The 22,032-nt window shown below is 53.9% G+C and overlaps 10 protein-coding genes across 10 annotated transcripts; 4 read left to right on the top strand and 6 right to left on the bottom strand.

Moving 5' to 3' along the window:
• Positions 1-461: 461 nt before the first annotated feature.
• JN550_007163 (uncharacterized protein) lies at positions 462-1,256 on the top strand (the record flags this gene model as incomplete). Its single annotated transcript, XM_049318984.1, has 2 exons — positions 462-740; positions 813-1,256. 2 exons carry the CDS (start codon positions 462-464, stop codon positions 1,254-1,256), a joined length of 723 nt encoding a protein of 240 aa, XP_049170737.1.
• A 1,037-nt stretch (positions 1,257-2,293) lies between these two features.
• JN550_007162 (uncharacterized protein) lies at positions 2,294-3,013 on the top strand (the record flags this gene model as incomplete). Its single annotated transcript, XM_049318981.1, has 1 exon — positions 2,294-3,013. The coding sequence occupies one exon, from the start codon at positions 2,294-2,296 to the stop codon at positions 3,011-3,013; it is 720 nt and encodes a 239-aa protein (XP_049170736.1).
• Positions 3,014-3,539: 526 nt separating this feature from the next.
• JN550_007161 (uncharacterized protein) lies at positions 3,540-4,334 on the bottom strand (the record flags this gene model as incomplete). The annotated part of the gene is made up of 3 exons (XM_049318980.1): positions 3,540-3,722; positions 3,811-4,215; positions 4,284-4,334. The coding sequence occupies 3 exons, from the start codon at positions 4,332-4,334 to the stop codon at positions 3,540-3,542; spliced, it is 639 nt and encodes a 212-aa protein (XP_049170735.1).
• A 614-nt stretch (positions 4,335-4,948) lies between these two features.
• On the bottom strand, positions 4,949-6,481 carry JN550_007160 (uncharacterized protein; the record flags this gene model as incomplete). The annotated part of the gene is made up of 1 exon (XM_049318979.1): positions 4,949-6,481. The coding sequence occupies one exon, from the start codon at positions 6,479-6,481 to the stop codon at positions 4,949-4,951; it is 1,533 nt and encodes a 510-aa protein (XP_049170734.1).
• Positions 6,482-8,138: 1,657 nt separating this feature from the next.
• JN550_007159 (uncharacterized protein) lies at positions 8,139-10,342 on the bottom strand (the record flags this gene model as incomplete). The annotated part of the gene is made up of 3 exons (XM_049318978.1): positions 8,139-8,514; positions 8,563-9,244; positions 9,307-10,342. 3 exons carry the CDS (start codon positions 10,340-10,342, stop codon positions 8,139-8,141), a joined length of 2,094 nt encoding a protein of 697 aa, XP_049170733.1.
• Positions 10,343-14,269: 3,927 nt separating this feature from the next.
• On the bottom strand, positions 14,270-15,328 carry JN550_007158 (uncharacterized protein; the record flags this gene model as incomplete). The annotated part of the gene is made up of 1 exon (XM_049318977.1): positions 14,270-15,328. One exon carries the CDS (start codon positions 15,326-15,328, stop codon positions 14,270-14,272), a length of 1,059 nt encoding a protein of 352 aa, XP_049170732.1.
• An 867-nt stretch (positions 15,329-16,195) lies between these two features.
• On the bottom strand, positions 16,196-17,648 carry JN550_007157 (uncharacterized protein; the record flags this gene model as incomplete). Its single annotated transcript, XM_049318976.1, has 2 exons — positions 16,196-17,212; positions 17,271-17,648. The coding sequence occupies 2 exons, from the start codon at positions 17,646-17,648 to the stop codon at positions 16,196-16,198; spliced, it is 1,395 nt and encodes a 464-aa protein (XP_049170731.1).
• Positions 17,649-18,282: 634 nt separating this feature from the next.
• On the bottom strand, positions 18,283-20,535 carry JN550_007156 (uncharacterized protein; the record flags this gene model as incomplete). Its single annotated transcript, XM_049318975.1, has 1 exon — positions 18,283-20,535. The coding sequence occupies one exon, from the start codon at positions 20,533-20,535 to the stop codon at positions 18,283-18,285; it is 2,253 nt and encodes a 750-aa protein (XP_049170730.1).
• Positions 20,536-21,406: 871 nt separating this feature from the next.
• JN550_007155 (uncharacterized protein) lies at positions 21,407-21,765 on the top strand (the record flags this gene model as incomplete). Its single annotated transcript, XM_049318974.1, has 2 exons — positions 21,407-21,554; positions 21,605-21,765. 2 exons carry the CDS (start codon positions 21,407-21,409, stop codon positions 21,763-21,765), a joined length of 309 nt encoding a protein of 102 aa, XP_049170729.1.
• Positions 21,766-21,807: 42 nt separating this feature from the next.
• Positions 21,808-22,032, top strand: JN550_007154 (uncharacterized protein; the record flags this gene model as incomplete). Its single annotated transcript, XM_049318973.1, has 1 exon — positions 21,808-22,017. A coding segment is annotated over one exon (210 nt), but the record flags the coding sequence as incomplete, so codon positions are not given.

Below are 22,032 nucleotides of genomic sequence, written 5' to 3'. Positions count from 1 at the left end.
CTGCAGGTTCTGGTGCAGGTGCTGTGGCGTTACGTTGCAAGGCTGCGGCTGTCCAGCGCCAGTTTGCGAATGAGTCTGTGGCTTAGGTACCGGTAGTCGTAGCCCAGCTGGGCTCAACCAACTTGACCTGCCAGCCTGCCTGCTGGAGGACCCCTGCCAGCCCCCCCCTCCCCCCGGGCCCCGGGATCTGGTGCACAGAGGCCCGATATAAGTCCGCGACAGCTGGGGCGGTGGGTCCCGATAGGTCCCGAGCTCCCAAAAATTTGAATTCAATGCATGGGTCAAGTAGCGCCGGTGCTCATACAGCCCGTTGCGACTTATTGTTATATTGCCGCCAGCACAATACTGTACCTCATCTCTCACCTCCCTCATCTGCTATCCACCTTGCGCACGCGACCTCCTGCATCCTGCCACTCACGCACATCTACCCATCCTCCTCCTCCTCCTCTAGCACAATCATAATGTTCAGACAAGCACTGTCCACCTCCTCCAGAGCTCTCCGCCCGAGCACCAGAGCAGTCGCAGCTCGATCCTCGATAGCGTCGCACTTCTCGCCAGCTCCCGTCCGCCTGGCTCCGTCACAGCTGTCCAGGTCGAGATGGTACAGTGATCAGGCAGAGCCGGCCGCCAAGAAGGAGGGCGAGGAGGGCAAAGCTGCAGACGCCGAGGCTCCTGCCAGCCCCGAAGCTGAGCTCAAGAAGAAGCTCGAGGCCAAGGAGAAGGAGGCCATCGACTGGAAGGTACGTCTACAGTCCGATCCTGCTTCCACCCACGTCTGCTCGCATCGCCCCGGCTAACTCACTCGCCCGCAGGACAAGTACCTGCGCTCCGTCGCCGACTTCCGAAACCTCCAGGACCGCGCCCAGAGAGACCAGAAGTCCGCCCGCGACTTTGCCATCCAGAAGTTCGCCAAGGACCTGGTCGACAGCGTCGACAACCTCGACCGCGCCCTCACCATGGGCCAGGAGAAGCTCAAGGCCCTCGAGGGCACCGAGCAGAAGAACGAGGACCTGACCAGCTTCTACGAGGGCGTCAAGATGACCGAGGGCCTCATGCTGCAGACCATGCAGAAGCACGGCCTCGAGAGGTTCGACCCCGAGGGCGAGAAGTTCAACGCCAACGAGCACGAGGCCACCTTCATGACCCCCATGCCCGGCAAGGAGGACAACACCGTCTTCCACGTCCAGCAGAAGGGCTTCAAGCTCAACGGCCGCATCCTGAGGGCCGCCAAGGTCGGCGTCGTCAAGAGCGCGTAGATTTACGACGGGATTCAGATGAGATGAGATGTTCGAACATGTTGTTGCTGCTTAAGCTATATAGCCTTGTACCATTATTACGAAAAAAGCGCTTTGGGCAGGCGTTGGGTATACTTGTACAAAAAACCAGAATGCTCCTCTCACACGGTGGGTCTGGGAGGGCTACTCATTGCATGGCTGCTTGGGACTTGGCCGGAAAGCAGCTCTGATCTAGACTTGGGAGTTTACGATCATATGTAGAAAATGGCCCGGGGCACGGAGATGCCACCCTGGAAACTACCTAATCATGACAAAATAAAGTCAACTTGCATACCCGTCAGGGGGCGTCCCCTGATAATCAAGCTTGTCCAGAGATGCGAGAGAATGATACGAAGACCAGAGGCTCCTCCCACTACCACATGTGGCATGATGGATACAGACGGCTGGATAGCATTGGTTACGTCAAGCCGTGACACAAGTATACAAAGTCATTACATATGGTTGTTGCCGAACCCAACTCAATCTCCTGGGAGACTGACAGCATCGTGTAGTCAGCCTGATCTTGCAATTTGTTAAGACTTCTGAGGATACAGTCGCATCGAAGCTACGACTTGTCAGAGCAAACAAATTGCCAAGGAGGTCATACTGGTGACTCACATATGCGACACTACTCCGACAATAAGACAGGATCATGATCTGAGAAAGCATTTTTTTCCAGGACTACGCTCGAGCTCATTCAAGTGAGCAACTGGTTCATACGACAGGTTCTTCTTCCATGCAAGACGATCGCCGTGGGGATACAATGAGCTGACTTTCGTCATCGCCCTGGAAACTCTATACGGCATTCCCAGAGGCAACAAGCCATCGAAGTCAACAGTTGCTGGTTATTGATCCTACTCCCAGCGTGACTCCCACCATCCCGAAGTCGCCTTCATGCTCTGAAGCTGGTGTCTCGTTATCATCACGAGTCTTCGCCGTTCCACTCCTTTCACCCTGTCTATCACTCCTACACGCCCCCGTTTCCTCACCACCTCATCCTCCTACCCTCGCCATCCGACATGGCGGCCGCCATCCCTCCGGTCACGAAGGACAAGTTCGCCTACGCCAACGGCGACCTCCTCGCCGAGGCCTCGGGCTCCAACCGGCACCAGCGCATGGCCGTCGCCGAGCTCAAGAAGCACTTCCAGACGCCGGGCAGCGGCGAGGCGCGGCCGGCCCACTGGTACGAGGCCCAGCTGCTGCACTACGGCCTGGCGCCGTCCAAGAACAAGTCCGTGGCCCGCATGCGCCTCTTCGACGCCGTCAGCGCCGGCGGGCTGCGCGTCCCCGCCCGCATCACCAGGCTCGAGGCCCAGCTGCGCAGGGAGTGGAATCTGCGGGAGCGGGAGGCCACGGCGCCCAAGGCGACGGCTACTCGGGGCGGCGGCGGTGGCAGTAGCGACAGCAAGGCCCGCGCCACGCCTGCGCCGAAGACGACCAGGAGGAGCACGAGCTCTGCGCGGCGTGCCCCCCGATCCACGGCGGCGCGAGCCAGGGCCAAGACCCCGGCAGGTACACCCACCAGACGTTCCCGTTCCGCGCCTCGCCAGGCTAGCCGGAGTGGTCCCTCTCGGGCGTCTTCGTCTGGTAGCCCTGCTCCTTCGGCTCGTGCTGTACCGTCTGGGCAGGTTGGGGGCCGTGGTGGCACTCCTGCAGCTCGAAACCCCGTCGCTGGCGCTCCGCCTGTATATGTGGTCATCGACGATGACGACGAGGCGCCGCCGCCCTACTCCGTGTAGTGGCCGACACGAGCGCTTATCAAGTAATTGCTCTGGCAGCAGTGGGCGAGGTGTCTTGTTGATCTCACTGCGGTCTTGCGTTGCGCTATTGCAGTTGGATTACACACCAACAAACAAACTGCTGACGATGTTGCGCCATACACGCCAATATCTATAGCGAACTATGTCTTGCGCGTTGGGTTAGCGGCTGTTCCCGTGGAGGGTGTATGAATCCAGGGGCTACATTCCTTTGCGAGGTTGCACTCTAGGCACAGAATTAGGAGTAAATCCTGGATGACTTTGCAAGCACTTCGGGCTTAGATGCGCAATGATAGTATGCTTTGATGAGAGACGCAGATGAATTGATGGATGACTATGTACTTCCTAACCATGACGAATAATATGCTTATTTCCAAGCTAACGATACGAAACTGCATCCAACCAAGGTTTTTTGTCAATCCCAGACAACAACAAAAGTCCTCCTGGATGCGACAATGCATTACTCTCTCTCTCTAAAAGCTCGATTCCGAATGCCGCCACCCAGGTTTCATTGGCAGATGGTCGGACCGTCCGGGTCGTCTCTGCCGTGGACGCGTACGTACCACGTGTAGTCGGAATACGTCTGGCTGCCGTAAACGCTGCGGCCGTTGGGCTGGGCGCACTTGTCGAGGATGATCTGCGCCAGATCCGCGATGTCGGAGAAGGACTCTAGCTTCTTGTTTTCCTTTCGCTAAGGCAAATATATTAGCGAACCGGGTCGTGGATTTCAGATGGGAGAAACGCAGGAGGGGGATGAGAGTCCCCAGGTTTTGACTTACGTCGTTGCACCACGTTATGGCAGAGGAGAAGGAGCACGATACCTGGCCACACTCATGGGGTCCAGGGCCCAGAGCTGGGGCACCCAGTATCGTTCTCAAGTACCTGATACCTTCTCTGATAACACCTGGTTTTGCGCCAAGGTTGCCCCAGTCGCAGAGGGGACGAGGTAGCTTCCCGGAAAGCTGAGCATCGACCGGCTCAGCTGAGGGTGTAGTCGCCGTCTCTCCCATTGCCGCGAAATCTGCCATGTACTGCGGGTTTGTCTCGAGCAGCTCGTCGAACACGCGCTCGACTGTACCGTTGATAATGACGGTGCGGTTGTCGAGGAAAGGCCGGACCTCCCAGGAGAGCTCGACCATTTTGTACCCATGCGGGACACCACTGTCGATAGCGAGACCGTTGGCCTGTTTTAGAAAATATGTCAGTTCAAGAAAATGGATATTGTAAACGTGGAAGAACGAATGACACATACAGCAGAGAGGGAAATAGCACCGAGTGCCACAACAGAGCGAAAAGAGACCATCTTGAGCTGTGGTGTATACGTTGGGAAATGAGATGAAAGAGCGTGACCGATTGAAATGTGTTTGAAAGGGAAGAAGTAAAAAGACGGAATTCTTATATAGACACATGTTTTTAAATACGTAGGCCTTGGTCCTTTCGGAGAGCGAGTATTTTGAGTTTGGTGCTGGAGAGCGTGTATAGATATAGAGTTAGTACGGGAACTGGGCCAAGGGTGGATATCCGCAAAACTTTGGTGTACTGCTCGTGAGATAGAAGTGGGCATATGAACCACTCTGACAACAAAATTTAACACGCACGAAGCTTGCATGAAGAGCCAACGCCATGCTGATGTAGAGAATAGAGTGCAGCTTTCCTTAGCACAACTAGCCATGATCCATGTAGACTTGCTCCGCCTCGGCGCAATCTCCTACATCAAACACAATTCTTGATACAAGGGCTCTCCTGTGTATGCGCTGCTTGTACCAGTCTCCAAAAATTTGAGCATCTTCTTTGCTCTTGGGTGCCTCCGAGGTCCTCAATAGTAAAGCCATGTAAACCGTATCAAATCAAATCTTAACCCAGGCCTCAAACCACAACCTCACTGGAACCACGTTCCACCTTCAATACTACAAGACATTATTCTTCGGTCGACATCATTTCGTGTAGCTTCGGCCTCTTCCTGTCAGGCAGGACAGGACTCGCGCCATGCTTGGCGTTTGCATCATCCTCTTGCGAGCTGGAAGGGACAATCTCGTCGTTCTGAACATCCTCGCGGTCTACGCTCATGACAGTATCGTCACTGGTAGGCATAGTTGTCTGCGAAGAGGCTCTTCCATGACGGAAATCCATGGTAGTGCGACGCGATGACATGCTTCCAGTGGAGGGTGTAGGAGCCGGGGATGCCTTGGCCACGTACCCAGTGGTGCGCCGCAGCCCCAGTGAGCCTCCGGACCCGACCGACGGCGTAGCGGAGACAGCACGCGGCAAAGGCGACTTCAGCTTTGTTTCCAGCTGGACGATCTGGGATCTCTGAACGGCGATGTCGTTTCGCTGCTCGCGCACCTCCTTTTCAAGCAAGTCTATCCGCTTCTTGGTAGCGTCGTACTTGGTGCGACACGGCTGCGCTGCATCGTAGGCGGCATCGTTCAGTTTCTCCATGATGTCCTTGGAACTCATGATCAACTCGACGATCTTTGCCTCGGTGAGCTTGAGAGCCGCCTCCTGGACGGAATGCTCCAGGATCGGCTGGAAAGCCTCGCTTGCGATTATGACACTGGCGGCGGTCTCGGTGTCGAATCGAATGTTATCCTCCACAAGTTCCTCGCCATCGTCCATGTCGAAGTCTGCATTGGCTCCGAGGTCCAGCAGATAATTGTCATCCGGGAGGACTTCAAGTTCGCTCCTCTCACTCGAACGCCGTGCCTCCTCTTCGTCGGATACGACTATATTGTTCGGGTCGAATTGATGCTCATCGAAGACCTCGGGATCCTGCACTTGTTTGCTCCGAGTTTGCCTTCTGGGGCGGCTTGAAGATGATGGCGGATGCGCTGGTGCCTTGCGTCCACGCCGAGCTGCGGACATTATTGCCTTTCCAGGGGCTGGGGATCCAGAACGACTGTCAGGATTCTCAGACGCTGGATAGTCTAGCTCCAGTCGCTTCTGCCAGTACGGGTCAACATCCCTTCTGGTGGCAGGGTCATCAATCAGGAACTCGAGCCTCGTTTCCACGAGTCGTTTCCAAAGGCTGTCGGGAATGTTCCCGTGGCCGCCGCTGCGACTACCCAGGATTCTAAGGGCATCCAATATCTCGTAAGACGGGAGTTCGCCTTCGAAGGGGATTTCCGGGGACCATTTAACGGCTTCGCCGATACCCTTGACCGAGCTGAGCTGCTTGTAAACCGAACCTAGAAGAGTGTGCGTGGTGGTGTCAAGGGTGCACTTTTTCAGGTGTTCCCGAACCTCGTCCGCGTCGCACCATGGTCTGGGCTCGTGGATAATCGTGATCGCTTCGGCAAACTCCAACTCCTCTCGTTCCATGAGGTCTATGACTCGGTCTGCTCCGGGAAACTCTCGGAGCTTCTTGCTGGCCTTGGATCCCTTCTTGATCTTCCCGTTCGACTCGTCGTAGTCCGCATCACTTGCGGCAGAATGACTGTGTCGGGAAGCCATGGCTGATCGGTGCTCAGGGGCAGTGGTCAAGGGCAACGGATGTTCGCAAGAACCGTGAGTAGCGACGAAGAGGTTGGTTGTGTCTGAATAGAGAATTCTCGGATTCTGTGGAGATGGAAATGAGAACCCAACTGAGTGGTATGTCTGTCGCTGAGGGAAACGTAATCAACGACGAATTGGGTGTTCTTATATAACTCTCAGATCACCAGAGCCTCAGGTGTATTTCTACCAAGCTTCAGTGAGAAAACAAGGCCTCAAAGGCATCTTTGGCCTCGCACGAATGAGACTGTCTCATTGGACTACCTATGACCAACTTCCATTCAAAGAGCCCTCGTGAAGTCATTTTCGTCGCAAGTCTCTGCCTCTTCTAGCAGCACTGGGTATCACAGTTACGGATGATACGTGAATGAATACCAACCTGCCATGTTACCAAGGCGAGAACCAGGGTCAAGTAACAAGTTCTTATGTCAAAAGATAGGGACCAATTCCACTCTGTTCTTCACAGTGGCAGAAGTGGCGAGATGTAGAAGCACATTTATGGGCTCACCACAAAGAAACTCACTGGTTTTCAGCATTTCATAGCTCAAGGAGCCGGTTAGACACAGCCTAGGCCTCGAAGTGTCTATGATACAATATCAGACTCTCAGGGTCGTCCATTACAGCTGGCGACAACACCAGAGCGTAGGACCAGCAGGGCAGCAGATGAAGGTGCAGCGAGGAAACAAAGTTCTCGCTGATATAGTCTTGAGTCCGGAAAGCCCATACCAAGGTAGAGCGTCTGGCACCGCCCAAAGCGTTGGCTCGCCGACCGAGTTAATCATTTAGCCTCAAACTTGGTGCTTGCCAACCTGGCGGTTTACTTGCATCGAAGAGGCTGGTGCTAGGGATAATCTTATATTCAACCGTCCTCCTGTCAGACGTGCAATGAGAGTGCCACTTCGCCTTCCGGGTTATGGCCTAACCCAGTTTCACCGCCGAACATATGCTATTGAAGTCCCTCTTTCTTGATGTCCATCCACCCTACCTTTACAGCCCCAGTCACCGAGCTTACAGTAGCAGGCAAACTCACTTCTCGAGGGTTGTTATGCGTCACCAGACTTGATACTAAATCACAGGCAGGATAAATCTTCTTTGTATTGTTTTGGTCTTGGCTTCCGACGAATGAACAGCAGTCCACATGTCCATTTGCTACAAATCTTTTCCCCGGGCAAAAAAACGACATCTTCTCTTCCTTGTACAAGTAGCAAAAACTTTACCGGAAACTCCTTTGAACCCTGCAGTAAACGCCGGTGGTATGACTTGCTCGATGCATGCTTCTGCTCTTGCCCTTCGTCCCGGGTTGGCCCTCAGCGAAGAGCCGCTCGCCTCACGCTTTGGGGTTGAATGAATGATAGAAGGATAATGTTGGAGACGCAACGGTGGTTGCCCTCGTTTTTCATGAAGTATTCCAGCCCGCTGCACGAATGATGCTGCGATAACATTTGGTGGAGTCAGAGGCCAATTTCTAATAATACCGTAATAATGATGGCAGGGCATGGCAGTGAAATCCCGAAGAAGCACTCGCGATACAAGAATCTGGGGTGGTCGATTGTCATCAAATATCGTCATTAGGCAAGTCCATCTCGTCATCTGGATGAACTGCCTGTCTTCATGGCTATCATGCTGTTGACCCTTGACTGTCATAATGGTGGTCATCACCATCATGATGTAACGTCACGCTGTTGAACTCCTCAAATGGATCAACGACCTCGTTTCCTGGAGTTGCCAGGCCGCTGTCAAGAGGGACGCCCTTGAGATTCCTCGTCTTGGTATTACTGATGTCGACACTTTCGCTTTCCTTGACGTTTCTAAAGTTGATCGTATCGTTGTCTTTACTACTGTTGGGGACAATCGGGGGTTTCATATGTCTGATCAAGGCCCACTGTGTCGTCCGGAAGAAAGGGTGCCCCTTGATGTCTGACGCACCGGCACGAGCTCCTAATCTCCGAGTCTCGTCCTTGATCAGCAATTTGCGAATCAAAGATTTACATAAACTGTACCCGTTAGTATGTTACTGATGGTCGTGCTGTCGAGAAACTCACTTTGATATCTGTGGAGCACCAGAGTGTTCCGGGAAAGGAATTTCTTCCCGAAGAATATTTGCGAAGGTCGCATTGCGATTCTTGCCCTTGAAAGGGGTGGTTCCGTAAAGCATTTCGTAGATCAGAATGCCCAAGGTCCACCAGTCAACGGCACTGGTATGCCCACTACCCTTGATGACTTCAGGGGCAATATACTCTTCAGTCCCCACGAAAGAATTTGTCCTGAAGTTGGCAATACATGACTTGGTGTCTATCGCAGGCAATGAGGAGGTGCTGGCGCCGTTCTTCCCCATGATCATCGTGGGCTTGCCGCCCGGGTCCGACTGCTTCGAGAGGTCAAAGTCCGACAACATGATGTGCCCAGACTGATGAAGCAAGATGTTCTCCGGCTTCAGGTCGCGATATATGAAACCCATGAGATGCAGATACTCGAGGGCAGCTGTGACTTCGGCGGCATAGAAGCGAGCGTCGTCCTCCGGGATGCACTTGCCAGGGCGCGTCTGCAGAGCTCTGAAGAACTCTCCACCACTGCAATATTCCATACACAGGTAAAGATGATCTTCAGACTGGAATGAATGATACAGCGTAACAATGAAGGGGTGGTTGCTCGTTGCAAGGATCTCCTGTTCAGCGAGGGCTCTCTTGATCTTGTTGCGCTTGATCATTTCCTTTTTGCTCAGAACTGCATATGGTCAGGATACACATCTGCTACGTGTTGTCGATCTGGAAATGATTAGAACTCACCTTTCATAGCATAGAGCCGCGTGCTCTTCTTCTCCCGCACAAGATAGACCTTGCCGACATCTCCCTTTCCAATGAGTTTGATCTTGTCGAAGCTAGAGGGACCGACCTCGACGGTGCGGACCTTGATGGAATTCGAGCTGTACGTCCTGCGGAAGGCCAACGGACTTGGGCCAGGTGAAGGCAGGGCACCGAGCCCGTCCCTATCGGGCACGGAGAGGCTCCCGGATTCGATGATGCCGGCCTTGTCAACCAGGCCGACGCCGGCAGAATCTGGGCCGTGGACGAGCGGCTCCTTGCCCAGCTCGGCGGTCGCGGGCCTCTCACCGCTACCTTTTCCCTTGGAGAAGAGGCCGTGGGCATTCGGAGCACTTGCTACTCTGCGGAGTTTCCTGGCCAACTCCTCCTTGGTAGCGTTGGTGGCCTGGGGTTTCGATCCGTCCGGGCCGGAGATCTTGAGGGTGGGGGTGTCGGGGGGGCTGGGCGGTATGGAGCCGTCGTTATGATGTTGGATGGCGGGCTGGCCCTGGAGAGCGTAGTAGGGGTTGGCGTGGGCGGTCGGGCTCATGGCCTCGTCGAGGGTGTTGCCCTCGCTGGCGGTGGTGGTCGACCGAAGCCGGCCGACGGTGGAGAAGAACTTGGTGTTCCGGAAGCCATTGCTCTTGCTGTCGTTGTTCTTGAGAGCGCCGGTGTCGAGAGCGCGGTCGGAGGCGTGGGACGCCTTGGAGTCGTTGTTGATCTTGAAGAAGTTCTTCAGCTTCTGGTTGAAGTTGCCTCGCGGCGACTGGAGGGACGGCATGGTGGTGTCGTGGTCGGTGTCGTTGCCATGCAGGTCATGCGCATGCCATGTTGCCAGGCGGTGCCTGATGTGGAAGTGATGGGTGAAGCGACGGCGACCTTGGCCCTGCGAAGTTGCCAGTGCCAGCGGATGATTGACCGGAGGCTCTTGTGGAGGAGGTTGAGTCGGCGACGGGGGGCTGCTACTACGAGTACCGCTGCCAGCACTGGAGTGGGCGGCCGGCGGCGATGAGGGCCCCATGGTCGATCACTGGCTCGTGAGTGGCCTGGCCCTGGTTCGGCGCGCAGTCCACTTGGCCTCCTTTGTCGTGCTCGACCCTGCTTGGTAATAATCGCTGCCTCAGGCCGGCAGTTTCTCGCTGCGAGCCGGGTCCCGATGAACCGTTTACGGGCGACCTAGCCAGCCGGGCTATGGCAGAATGCGGGTGCAGATTCCGAGGCTTTCCCCTTTCCTCTCACTCCCTTGTCGGGCGTGTGTGCTGCTGCGAGACAGCTCGACTGACTACGAGAGGATGGCGGCGGCTTGGTTGACCAAGCGTCGAGACGAGACGGGGGAGGACGGCAGTACACAGCGGGTACTCCGGAAGTTGCCAGACGGCCGAGGGGGGGGGAACAATGGGAGGGGCTAAGCGAGAGCCTAGATCTTTCACCCGACCTGACAGACAAGCGATGGAGAGAACAAGTTACAGCGGGCTGGCTGGCTGGCTGGTTAGAAAGGCAGTAACTAATCCGTAGGCTATGGGGGACCGACAGAAGACGGGCAAGCCAAGGTCAGGTTGGCAGGGCAGGGCAGGGCGGGACGGACGCGCCAGATCTCGCGGTTATTTCTCGAGATTGGACGGATAGACGGCCTGCAGCTCCCAGATGCCCGGTTGCAAAAAAAAAAGTGAAGATTGAAAAAGAAGGTTGTCAGATTGGGGGACGCCGGGCCATGGCATCCAGGTTCAGAGCTGCATGCAGGAGGACTGCGGGTGGCCCTGAGGTCTGCTTGATAATTGCTTCCTGGCCAGGGCTGTCTCTCTGGCTCTGGCTCTGGTTCTGGCTTGCTCCCTAATTCCGGATGCCCTGGAAGACACAACAGACTGACAGACGAGAAACTTGGCCTCTCGGATCCGCGTGGGTCAGCACTTGCATCACCAATTGCTCCACCGATTTCCCACGTCGGTCGTTCGTTGATGGTCTTTTTCGGGACCCGATGCTGTCATTTCGGTGGAGAGCTACGTGAAGCGAAGAGGGGGGGCCAAAAGTTATGCTTCACTGCCCCATTCTCGTGTCGTTGCCAATCCGTCTTTCGCAACTCCTGGCTCCGAACAAGGCGCAGTGCGCTGTCGTTCATGCTTCCCATGGAAGTGACCATAGGGGCCGACTAGCCAGTCCCCACGCAGCCACGGGTGTGTTCCCAGCGCCTGGGCTCGTCTGTTGCCGTGAGGCTTTCCACTAACGTGCTGCCTACTCGCTGATCTTTGCCTGGACCTGTGTCATTGTGTGCTGGGCGCTACTTGCGCAGTACTTGTGACTACTTCGCCTTACAATCGTGCACAGTGGGGTCCCAGCTTGCATGATTAATGGCGGTCCCCAAACCAGCTTCCAATGCTACGCTTCAACAGTCATGAACAGGAGATGTCTGCCGTACTCAATAATGCTGCATCTGACAGCTCGTCTATTTGGCCTATATATGCAGTCCAGGCTTAGTAGATTCTGGGGGCAAGTTCAGAGTCATTGCGTCGGTCGTCTCCCATGCCGCGCGTCCATCCAATGATTGCCTGGTCTGCGTTGCATACAGCTAATTCATAGTTTATGTATACATACCGCATGGATAACTATAACTTGAACACGCGTGCGCTGCGACCGGGATGGATCGCTTTCACTCGCCCTGGTCCAACGCTTTGCGATCAGGACATCGGCCAATGTTATATCCCCTGCTGCCGACTCGTTCGTGAAACGTGCACCGCTCAGTGTCCATGATAACTTTGTCAACCACGGCAGTTTGCGCTTCTGAAATGGTTGTCGAGTTCCAAAATCAAACTGCCGTCCATCTGCCCAATGACTACCGAGGGTAGGAAACACTACCATCAGATTATTCGATTTCACCGGCGCCCTGACTCGTGGAGTCGCGCTCCCACTCTATAAATGTGTATACGTTTGAAGCAGATTTCAAGAAGGGCGGGGCGGCATGTGATTGCCAGTATCGGAATCCAGTGATAACTATGCCCGACCATATATAGCTTCATGGCGAAACACACAAACACACACTCGTAATCATCATGTGTTACAAAGGTTGATTTCAACTAGACCAAGCTTCAGCAATTGGGCAGCCATAGATACCAAATACCTGAATGCTATAGGACTAATCCATCGAATGGTCTGCAAAGCAAGATTTCTTCGAGAACAACTGGCTTGTCTCTTATCAGGCCGATCACTACCGTCTTGACCACAGCAGAGGCCAGTATGTAACTATGTAAACTTTGGCCGAATCCTGCAGAACGTCGGCTCGGCGATGCAGCAGTCATGGGTGCGATGGTCGGCAGCTCGCCACTGCAACCGCCTGTGCCTCTCACGCACTGGGACAAAAAGTCCTACAGCCCCCCAGGTGGTGGCTTAGGCTTCCATAAGCCGCCGGTCTTACTAAGTTCATCGCCAGAATACTTCGTTCCATTCTGTTTTTCTCGACTCTTTCTCTTCATTCGATCTCTTCCCGCTCTCTCTCTCTCATCCCACAGAAAACCGAGATATTCAAGCTGATACAATGGATCACAAGGGGCGTCTCGTGCGCGATGATTCGCCCCGGAGGAGGCCCTCCGGTATGCTTGCCCGGCTCTTTAGACCCCCTCTTGAATCGTGAAGTCGCTATCGTATTAATGCACGTGCAGGTGGTTCCTCATACTCATCGGCATCTGACCTACGGAAGTATTATACAGACGTCTTGATGGTATCGTGCCTTTTTAGCGCCTTCTTCAACGGACTCACGTTGTATCACGATTTCCAATCTTGGGCGCTCATGAGCAATCTTGATTGGGGTAGACTATACGTCATTGGCTTCATGGCCGTGGAACTTCTCGTATACGCCTTCAGTTCAGATGCGTGGAGCCCACCCGGCATTGGCAGGGCTTTCTTGTATCTTATTGGCCTTATCGGTTTCAACGGAATGATGGTATACCGCGATATTGAGTCTTGGGACCGTTTGAGCGCGTTCGATAAGGTCGACACCAGCTTCAATGCCGTCGCAGCTTGTCTTATCTTGTGGTACTTTCCCGGTACGGTGCAGACTCATTCTCGCTCGCACTCATAGACGATCAGGAAATGCTACTTGCAACTGCTGTTTTCAAGTTTCCGGTCGATTTCTTGCTGTATTCCTGGCCGCCCCGTACGATGCGGATATGGGTGGGCGGTGAGATAACCATGTTCAACAAATCTTTAGAGACGATCAAGTCATTTGCTGACACGAACATGTTTTTATTTTATTTTATGAAATATCTGACGTAGGGATGATAGAGATCTATGAGATTGTACGTGTCTCCGTTACTTTTTCGGGTGAAGATGAGGGCATGTGGAAACCCGTTTTATTATGCATGGGTCTATTCAGCAGCAATCCAGGGCTAAACAGAATGCTACAAGTCGCCTGACGTAACCTGCAAAACCATGTCTATGAACTTGTTCTCTGTCGATCATGCAACGACTTCGAGAAGGGTATTCTCCTTGCAACACAATGCGAGCACATTCGACTCAACTACCTTCGACTCATCCACCTTGGTCGGGTTTCCATCTTAACTCCCAGCGGCACGATCCACAGAATCAACTACTTCCGAAGGAAGCGGCACATTAAGAACATGTCTAGCCGTGAAGAATTTGGTCGTGAAGAACGGCATAAGCTTGCTTTCCGCTGTGACGGTGCTGTAGATAAAGCGTGATGCCTGCGCTACTCAATATGCATTGATGTTTAGACTGAAGAATTTCAGTCAATCGTCAAAACCTTGTTCAGTCTTTTGATGTGCAGAGGGCCCGGAATTCGTTCCGTACTGGTATTTGCAGGGATATTTGCGGCTCTAATAGTGACGAACTGCTGCAGGCCAAGTTGATACGCGTGGAAGCCCAGAAAGTCCATCACACGAACGAACTTTGCTGATTGGCCGATTGATTGGTCTTGATCATGGTAAGGGGGATATAGCACTCAGGGAAGGCCCTTGCTATGGCCTAGGATCTGCTTGAGGTATTCCTTCTCCGTGGGCGCGTTCTCTTCTGCGAGCCGTCTGATTTCTCTCAGCTTCCGCTTCCTCTCGAGCATCCCGGCATGATCCTCGAGCTGCTGATCGTGGATGGACGGTGTGACCTGGTTTCCGTCTTTGTCAAACAGGTAGTCGGGCAACTTGTTAGGATCCTGCTTGAGCGTCCATATGCCGTTGTTCTGAATGCCGTCGCCCATGTGCCACATGTAGGACTCGAGATGTGCCTCTTCCATATGCAGTCTGAAGGCGTCTTCGTCCACATATTCGGTGGGCGGCTCCTGTTTTGCGCATTTGCCCCATCGACAGATGAGTGGATCCATGTCGCCGTGAACGAAGTAGATGTGTCTTCGGAGTGTCTCCATGTTTTGGAGTTCGGCAGGACAGATGTCGCTCGTGACTTCGTCATGCCAGACACACCCAAACGGTATGTATCTAGGTGTAGATTTGAGATACGTCTCTCTCATCGAGAATGTCAGATCCTTGTGAGGGCGGCCTCGTTTCTTGGTCTCTCCATTGACCGGAGTGCCACTGCCTGACTTTGCGAGAGGTTTCTTGGACTTCCTCGGGGGAGGGGGAGGATTTCCTCTCATCTCTGCATAAGACATGCCTGGCTTCCAACCCTTGGGGCGACCACGCTTGCGCGGAGGACCGACTTCTTGATCCATGCGAGCTAGGGCTTCCGTCACCTCAGCCGAGTACGTCGAATTAGTCGGAGGCCTGCTACGCAATCGGCCGCGGTCCATTTCGAGATCCTGCTCGGATACGGGAGTCTGGTATGACGATGTGAGGGCGGAAGATATGGTGGATAGCTTCTGCTTTGACGACAAGACTTCAGGTCTAACCATCGGTTCTTTTGATGCAACCACGTCCGAGGCAACAATCGGTGTTAGCTCTGTAAGATTGTTTGCATCCAACCTCGAGCTGGCGTCTCCTCCCATTTCCTCACTGCCGGATCCACCATGGTCAAAGATCATCTCATATTCACCAACTTGCACAGTAGCCATTACATTGTCCTGATGGAAAGAGCGTGAGATGTTGGGATGACCCAGGCGAGGCAAAGCGTTCAGCTTTAGCCCGGACTAAGAACGATGAGAGCCAATCAACTGAATAACCCTAGAAAACCAGATCTCATGCGTTGCAGTGAATGATACCAAAGAGAGCGTGCTGAGCGAAGCTTGATGTTGAGCTGCTGTAACATGATACTTGGGTACTTGGCTTGGGTTATTGACGCGCGCTACTGGTACGCGTAATTTAGCTTGTTGAGGTGTAACCCGGCTAGAAGCATAAACTCGTATAAGTGCAACAGCATCTCATTCATCATGAATCACCTTTTCCATCCCGTCGCAGGTGATGTTGACAACTTGAAGCTTCGGGGTTCCCAATTCAAGTAATGAGGGCGCATACGGCTTCGGAATGGACTTCAATGCTTGCGAGGTCTAATCGCTGTTTGTCGTGACAGTGGACACTGGAACCCAATATTTAGTGTGAATATTGAGAGACTATGCGGATTTGGTATTGTACGAATGCTGGAGAGGAAGAAAAAGGTCCAGAGTATTATTGTTGAAAGCATGGAGAGTAGGTGTCGAACGTGATTCTAACGCCCGAGGCCTTGGCTGCAAAACCTTTGGCAGCTGACATCGTGAAATCTCACAGGACGCTCACGTCTGGCATTTGCACACATTTGTATGTCGCAATGGAGTCGTGCTCAATACATCGCGTGGCTCCTATCTCAGTCCATAGGTATGTTGTAACTCAAGAGTGTGCACTCAAATGCATATCCATATCTTTACTCCAGATCCTCAGACCAATGTATCCTTGCTTTGACTCAATTTTAGTAGGCCGTTCAGCACACAAAGCATTGCCACATAAGATCACAATATAACAAAGCTGACCATCCCTCTCCCCGGCACTGATCCTGTGACAGTTCCTTCCGTAATTGACGCCGGAGTCGCCTCCATATCGTGGGTGTTATCGGTAACCCACGCCTGCACAGCCGAGCCGTTGGACCCGGAGAGACTGATACTAACGGCATTGGCCCCGGTGTTGATAACATTAACGGCCAGCTTCCCGTTGACGTTGACGAACGCAGTTGTTTTCAGCCCGCTTCCCCCTGATGCCTTAACCCGCACCGCACCCGGTCGCACCGTCCGGCTGTACTGAGCGTACGCCCACAGGCGTTTCGAGACCTGGTAGTCCTGCCCGTCCACCAGGATCAGCTTCTCGTTGTTATTGTTGTTCGTCGCCCGGTCCTGCGTGCCCACCCACCACAGGTACGCCGACACGTTGCCGGTGGTCAGGCCGGTGTGGATGTTGTTCGCCCAGGTATAGCCGTCGCCACTCCCGCCGTTACTGTACCACGCAGTCGACCAGCCCCCGCTGAGGTCCGAACACTCTGTTTCCCAGACCTTCTGTGGGGTGGGCTGGCTTCCGGATATACCAGACGTGTAGGTGTGTCCTGTGATCACGCCCACCATGGACTCGACGCCAGCGGCCTTGAGCTGCTGGGTGTACTGAGATTGCACTGACCAGCCGGTTGCTTCGCAGCAGGTTATGGCAATATGCGACATGTTGCTCTTCGCCAGAGTTGGATGAAGGACTTTGATGAAGTCGGCCGCTTGCGTCCCGTTGACCAACATAGACGCGTAAGCCGTCTTCAAATCCGGCTCGTTGACAAACCCAAGGTGTGTGACATTGACGCCTGCTTCAGCATAGAACTTGACATACTGGACCAAATAATCTGCGTACGCCTGGCGCCAGTCGCCGCTGCTACACGTGGCCCCGGGCAGACCGCATACAGTGCCGCCGTTGGCATCGTCCTTGTTGGTTTTCATGAATCCCGGCGCAGACCAGGCATCGCCATAGAACGTCTTGACACCATATCTCTTTGCCTATTTGCTCCAGATTAGGACTCGTCTTGGATTCATGTAACCTCAAGAAACCGCTTACCGCCTGTTGTGAGAACCACAACTGGCCCGAGTCCTTTCCATCCCAAGTGTATATCGGCGCTGAGGTGGGACTGCCAGGGTCTTCTGCGAAAGTGATCATCCAGTCATTTGCGTTGCTGGGACTGCTGCCGATGCCATTCCGAACGATTGTAAACCCGGCCCCATTCGTAGTGTTGAACAGCAGGTCGAGGACCTGGGTTTGCTTGGGTTCCTTCAAGTTCAGAATACCGTTGGCGCGCTGGAACGCTTCAGATATGCCAAAACCATCAATGATCTGGTATCTCTGGGTGACGTCAACTGTGATCTTCTGGCTCGACTGTCGTGGGCCAATGTTACGCGCGGCCACTGCCAGCGGCAGAATCGCTACTAGTGAGCGCATTTTGGACAGGGACTGGAATTTATACAGAACTAGATCTACTTTCAATTGAAAACCACGAGGGCTACAGTGCAAGAGCTTACAAGATCCGTGAGTGGATATAGATCGCCAGAAACGCCAAAACGTCGATTATATACAGCGTCATTGTATTGAAGCCGCGCCTAAAGTAACTCGGATGATCTTGAATACCAAGGCCGTATTGATGAACAGCTCATGCCAGCCCAATTACTTCCATTTTGAATGCCCCCAAAGATGCCATACGTTGAGAGCCCATTTAGCCTGAGTCTGAAAGTTAGCCGGGTCTCGCTGGTACGGAGAACCTCGTTTTGCTCCCATGCAAGGCACGCAGCGCACCTCATTGGATAGCGCATATTTCATGGCCGATGTATCGAAGTGTGAATTTCTTTTGGGTAAAGTCCCAGTTCCCCAGTTCTCAACGTCAAATAGCTGTCTTATGTGAGGTAGCTTAAGCAGCGCACCGACTGAGCGGCAGATTGATATGACTTGGAACCTACCCCTTAAGGTTGACTGAAAATGATTCCTGCTCAGAGCATTATGGTAAAGCACAAGGGAGTCTTGGCAGCTTGACGTTCATGGGCGTAAACATAAATCATTATTTTCTCGCTAACAATACATTCTATTTCACCTTGCTCATGATGGTCTCCGGTCCCCTGATGATCTCCATCTGCGCCGCCCTGGCTTTGACGGCATTGATCATGCTCCTCTCGAAATCATCACGCGACCTGAGGACGGCCTCGACCCAACTGATCTGCAGGTCCCAGTACCTCGCCTTGAAGCTCTCAAAGACGTCTGGGATTGCTTCCTTCTCCGCAGTGAGGAGGTCGAGGAACGGCTCTGTCACGCGCCACGTCTGTGTAATTGTCTCGCCTGAGTTGGGAAGCGACCTGAAGAATTCAAAGGCGGTGGATATATCGTTGAAGACCTTCTCCTGGAAAGGGTCTGCGCGGCGGAACTTGGCGCCCTTGTTGCGCACACACATCAGGTAGCGAGATAGAAGCTCGTCGGCAAAGATCTCTGTGAAGATGTCCACGAGTGAATGATGTAATACGGGTCGATAGTCGCCGAGATATTCTTCGAAGGTCGCTATAAGCTGCTTCATGGTAGCCTTCTGATACCACTCGGCTGTGAAGAAAGAGCTCATGGCGCTCTTGAAGTCAACAACGAAGATCAGCTTGATGAAGTTTCTTAGACACCATGTGCTGAGATCAAAGTAGTTTCCTTGAAGCAGTTCGTACTCGGACTCAGCGCGCTCCATGTAAGACGGGCTCACGAGAGGTTCAAACTTCTGCTTGAAGCTTGTCAAGTAGCCGAAGCGGCCCTCCTCTTCGATATCGTCGACGCAAGCGATTTGGTCGTTGGCTGTTGCCACGAGCCAGTCCTGTAATGACTGCATGCCTTCAAGTTCTGTTGGTATCTTGCTTGTCTCAAATTTGGCGATTTCCTCTTCAAGCATTCTCTGGAAGGACTGTTGCCGGGCCCGCAATCGCAAGAACATAGCATCGATCACGCCCTCGGCAACATCCTGCCGGCCAGAATTTCCAGCAGCGTCAACCTGTTCTCGCAGCATACGCCACATATCGACCAGGTTCTTTGTTCTGAAGTATCCGTACTCATCAGCATCGAGGTTGGACCCTTCGGCATTGCGGTCATTAAAGTCTCGGACTTCTTGCGAAAAGATTCTGTCGATCCATTCGTCGAGGAACTTGATAATGAGGTCGCGGAAGCCCTTCACTAGTTCTTGCTCTCTGTTGTCAATCACCTGTGGTTTGAGGTCGTTTTCGGGGAACCCAAGCTTCTTCATCTTCTTGTAATACTGCTCCGGCCAGTTGATGATGGCGAGCGTGTGCGCTGAACTAGCCTCGGGGTCATCGATCATGCCCACGAGGAAGTCGTGCATCAGCTGGTGATATATATCACCGTATGTCTTTAGTATCTTCCACTTCTTGGGCATAAGCGGGACCATGCCTTGCTTGACAGCGTTGAGGTCGTTGAAATACCACTTCATGATTTTAGAGAGACCATCTGCGTTGCCGAGAAACTCTTCCTTCACCTCTTCAAACTGTTGCTCGCAGTTGAGGCTGATGGCCTTCAGGAACTTGTCCTTGTAGCCTCGCACCTTCTTTGCGCCGTCTGTAATGCTCTGGAACCGCGTGGCCATCTCCTTGTGGTCCTTGAGGGCTTCCTGCAAGGCTTCGACCCTCTGATCGCTCTTCTCCTCGGCCTCTACTATTAGCGCGAGGCGCACGACCAGTCCGTTGTTGTCGGCGATGAGCAGGTTGATCTGATTGAGGGCAATCAGGCCGATATGCTCGTCGAACCATTCGATAGCATCATCCAACCGCGAGAAGTAATCCTCGAGTGTCGAGAGCAGACTGGGGTCGTCTGCGCGTTGTATCTGTTCCATGGCATCGTCACGGATATTCCGGAGCTGCGTGAGCTCGTAGTGTACCGCCAACAGATTCGGCATGTTCTCCTTGTCCTCCTCGTCCTCGCGCAGCATGAGCTCGACACCGTTGAGGCGCTCGTTGAACACCTCGAGGTTCTTGCGCATGGCCTCGACGGCGCCAAAGTTGCGGTGGGCCTGGGAGACGAGGTTGATGCTGGCAAAGTCCTTGATCATGTTCTGCGACTCGGAGCACAGGCGGTCGATCTTCATCATCTCCTCCTTGATGGCCTGCACCGTCTTCTGGCCGTCGGACAGGCCGTTCATGCCGGCCTGGGTGGTCTCGAGCTGCTCGCGCAGGCCGCCCCGGAGCTGCGAGTCGACGGCCGTCTTCTTGCGCGTGAATTCCAGCTTCAGCGCCGGCAGCTTGTCCAGGTCGTCCGGGTGTCGCAGAAGCTCCGAGAGCTTCACGGGGGGTGCGTCCATGTTGGCGGAGGGCTATGAAGTGTGATGCCGGCGTGGCAATGATTGTCGGGGAACGTTCACGACATCCCCAGTTTCCCGTCCAAATCACGCGGTGCGCTGTTCGTGCGCTTGGTCAAAAGCTCGTGGTCGTCAACTCGCCGTTGTCTTGCCTCGGGGGGCGTGAGGTCGTTGTCAGGGATAGGTAAGCGTTGAGGTGCACGGGCCTTGGCGTTCAGTCCAGGTACCTATGTAACCCCTCGATTCGATCGCTGGCTAGGTTTTGTTCTGAGCCCGTCAGACATACAGATCCATCCGCCAGATGGCAGCGCAGGCCTGCTTGAAACTGGTCCATATGAACCGGGGAATGCCTTGTTGAAAAGTCCGAAGGAGATGCTTTCCTCTCTCCGACGGGTGTTCAATCGCATCGGCTCTCTAGTCCCGTAGACCCATGAATACCTGGTCTTACACGGAGCTTCGACCCATCTCACCCCGCCCAGTACAAGCGCTTACACCTGCCCATTTCCACTCAGAGGATACGACTCGGCTGTGCTATATTTCCTCCTTGACCGCCAAAGGATGTATGAGACCTAGTCGGACCCATACCAGGCATACACGGTCCGGAGGCCTTCTAACGTAGCGTAGATCGAGTACATCTGGCTGCATGTATATGCGTATGAGGGTCCACTATATCTAGGAAACTCAGTCACCCACACATCTACAAGATCCGGATCAACTATTTGCCCCTGTGGTATACCTCAACTATATAGGTTCCCGTTGCCGGCCAGAGAACTTGCCTCTGACAGCTTACATATTCTGGCTATCCCACCCAGCGAGTCCTCCTCATTAGACTTGCAAGTGTATTCATTTGCCGCACCTCCGCTCGCCACCCAAGATGTCGACCACGGCCGAGAAGAAGGAGGAGTCGAAGCCGAGCCAGACGTACGAGTGCGGCTGCCATTGCGGCTACATCAAGTTCGCCATGACGCTGTCGCCGCCTCTGACGGGACAGGCCGACGGCGCCAACTACAAGGTCTTGCAGTGTAGCTGCTCGGCGTGCACCCGGTTCGGCTATCTTCTCGTGTGTACGTAGTGCCCCTTGCTTCTGGCCCTCTGCTCTACATTGTGCTTTCGTCAAAGCTGGACCCCCTCTCAATCCTGGAGCGCGCCCTCGTTCCCAGTCGCAAATTCATGTTTGAGCGGGACTTCTGTAGAAGCCGAAGCAACTTTGCGTCTCATCTGACCGAGGGATGAGGAGCGAGTCTTCCCAGGGAGGGACAAGAGAATCGAGCGAAGATGGAAAACGTATCCAACACTGACATCTTTGCGACCCTCGGAACAGACCCAGACGCCACCGAGGTGACTTGGCACAACGACGGCCGCGCCCGCTGCGCCAACTACCGCTTCAACACCAAGCAGAAGGACCAGATGTTCTGTCCCAAGTGTGGCGCGAGCCTGGGCATCGACTTCCGCGAGGTCCACAAACCGCACTGCTACGGTTTCAGCGTACGTTTTGTTCTA

The sequence above is a fragment of the Neoarthrinium moseri genome, assembly GCF_022829205.1.
Source record: "Neoarthrinium moseri strain CBS 164.80 chromosome Unknown scaffold27_Wmoseri_CBS_16480, whole genome shotgun sequence".
NCBI lineage: Eukaryota > Fungi > Ascomycota > Sordariomycetes > Amphisphaeriales > Apiosporaceae > Neoarthrinium > Neoarthrinium moseri.
The sequence above is the reverse complement of the archived record's forward strand: the minus strand, read 5'-3'. Positions and strand labels throughout refer to the sequence as shown.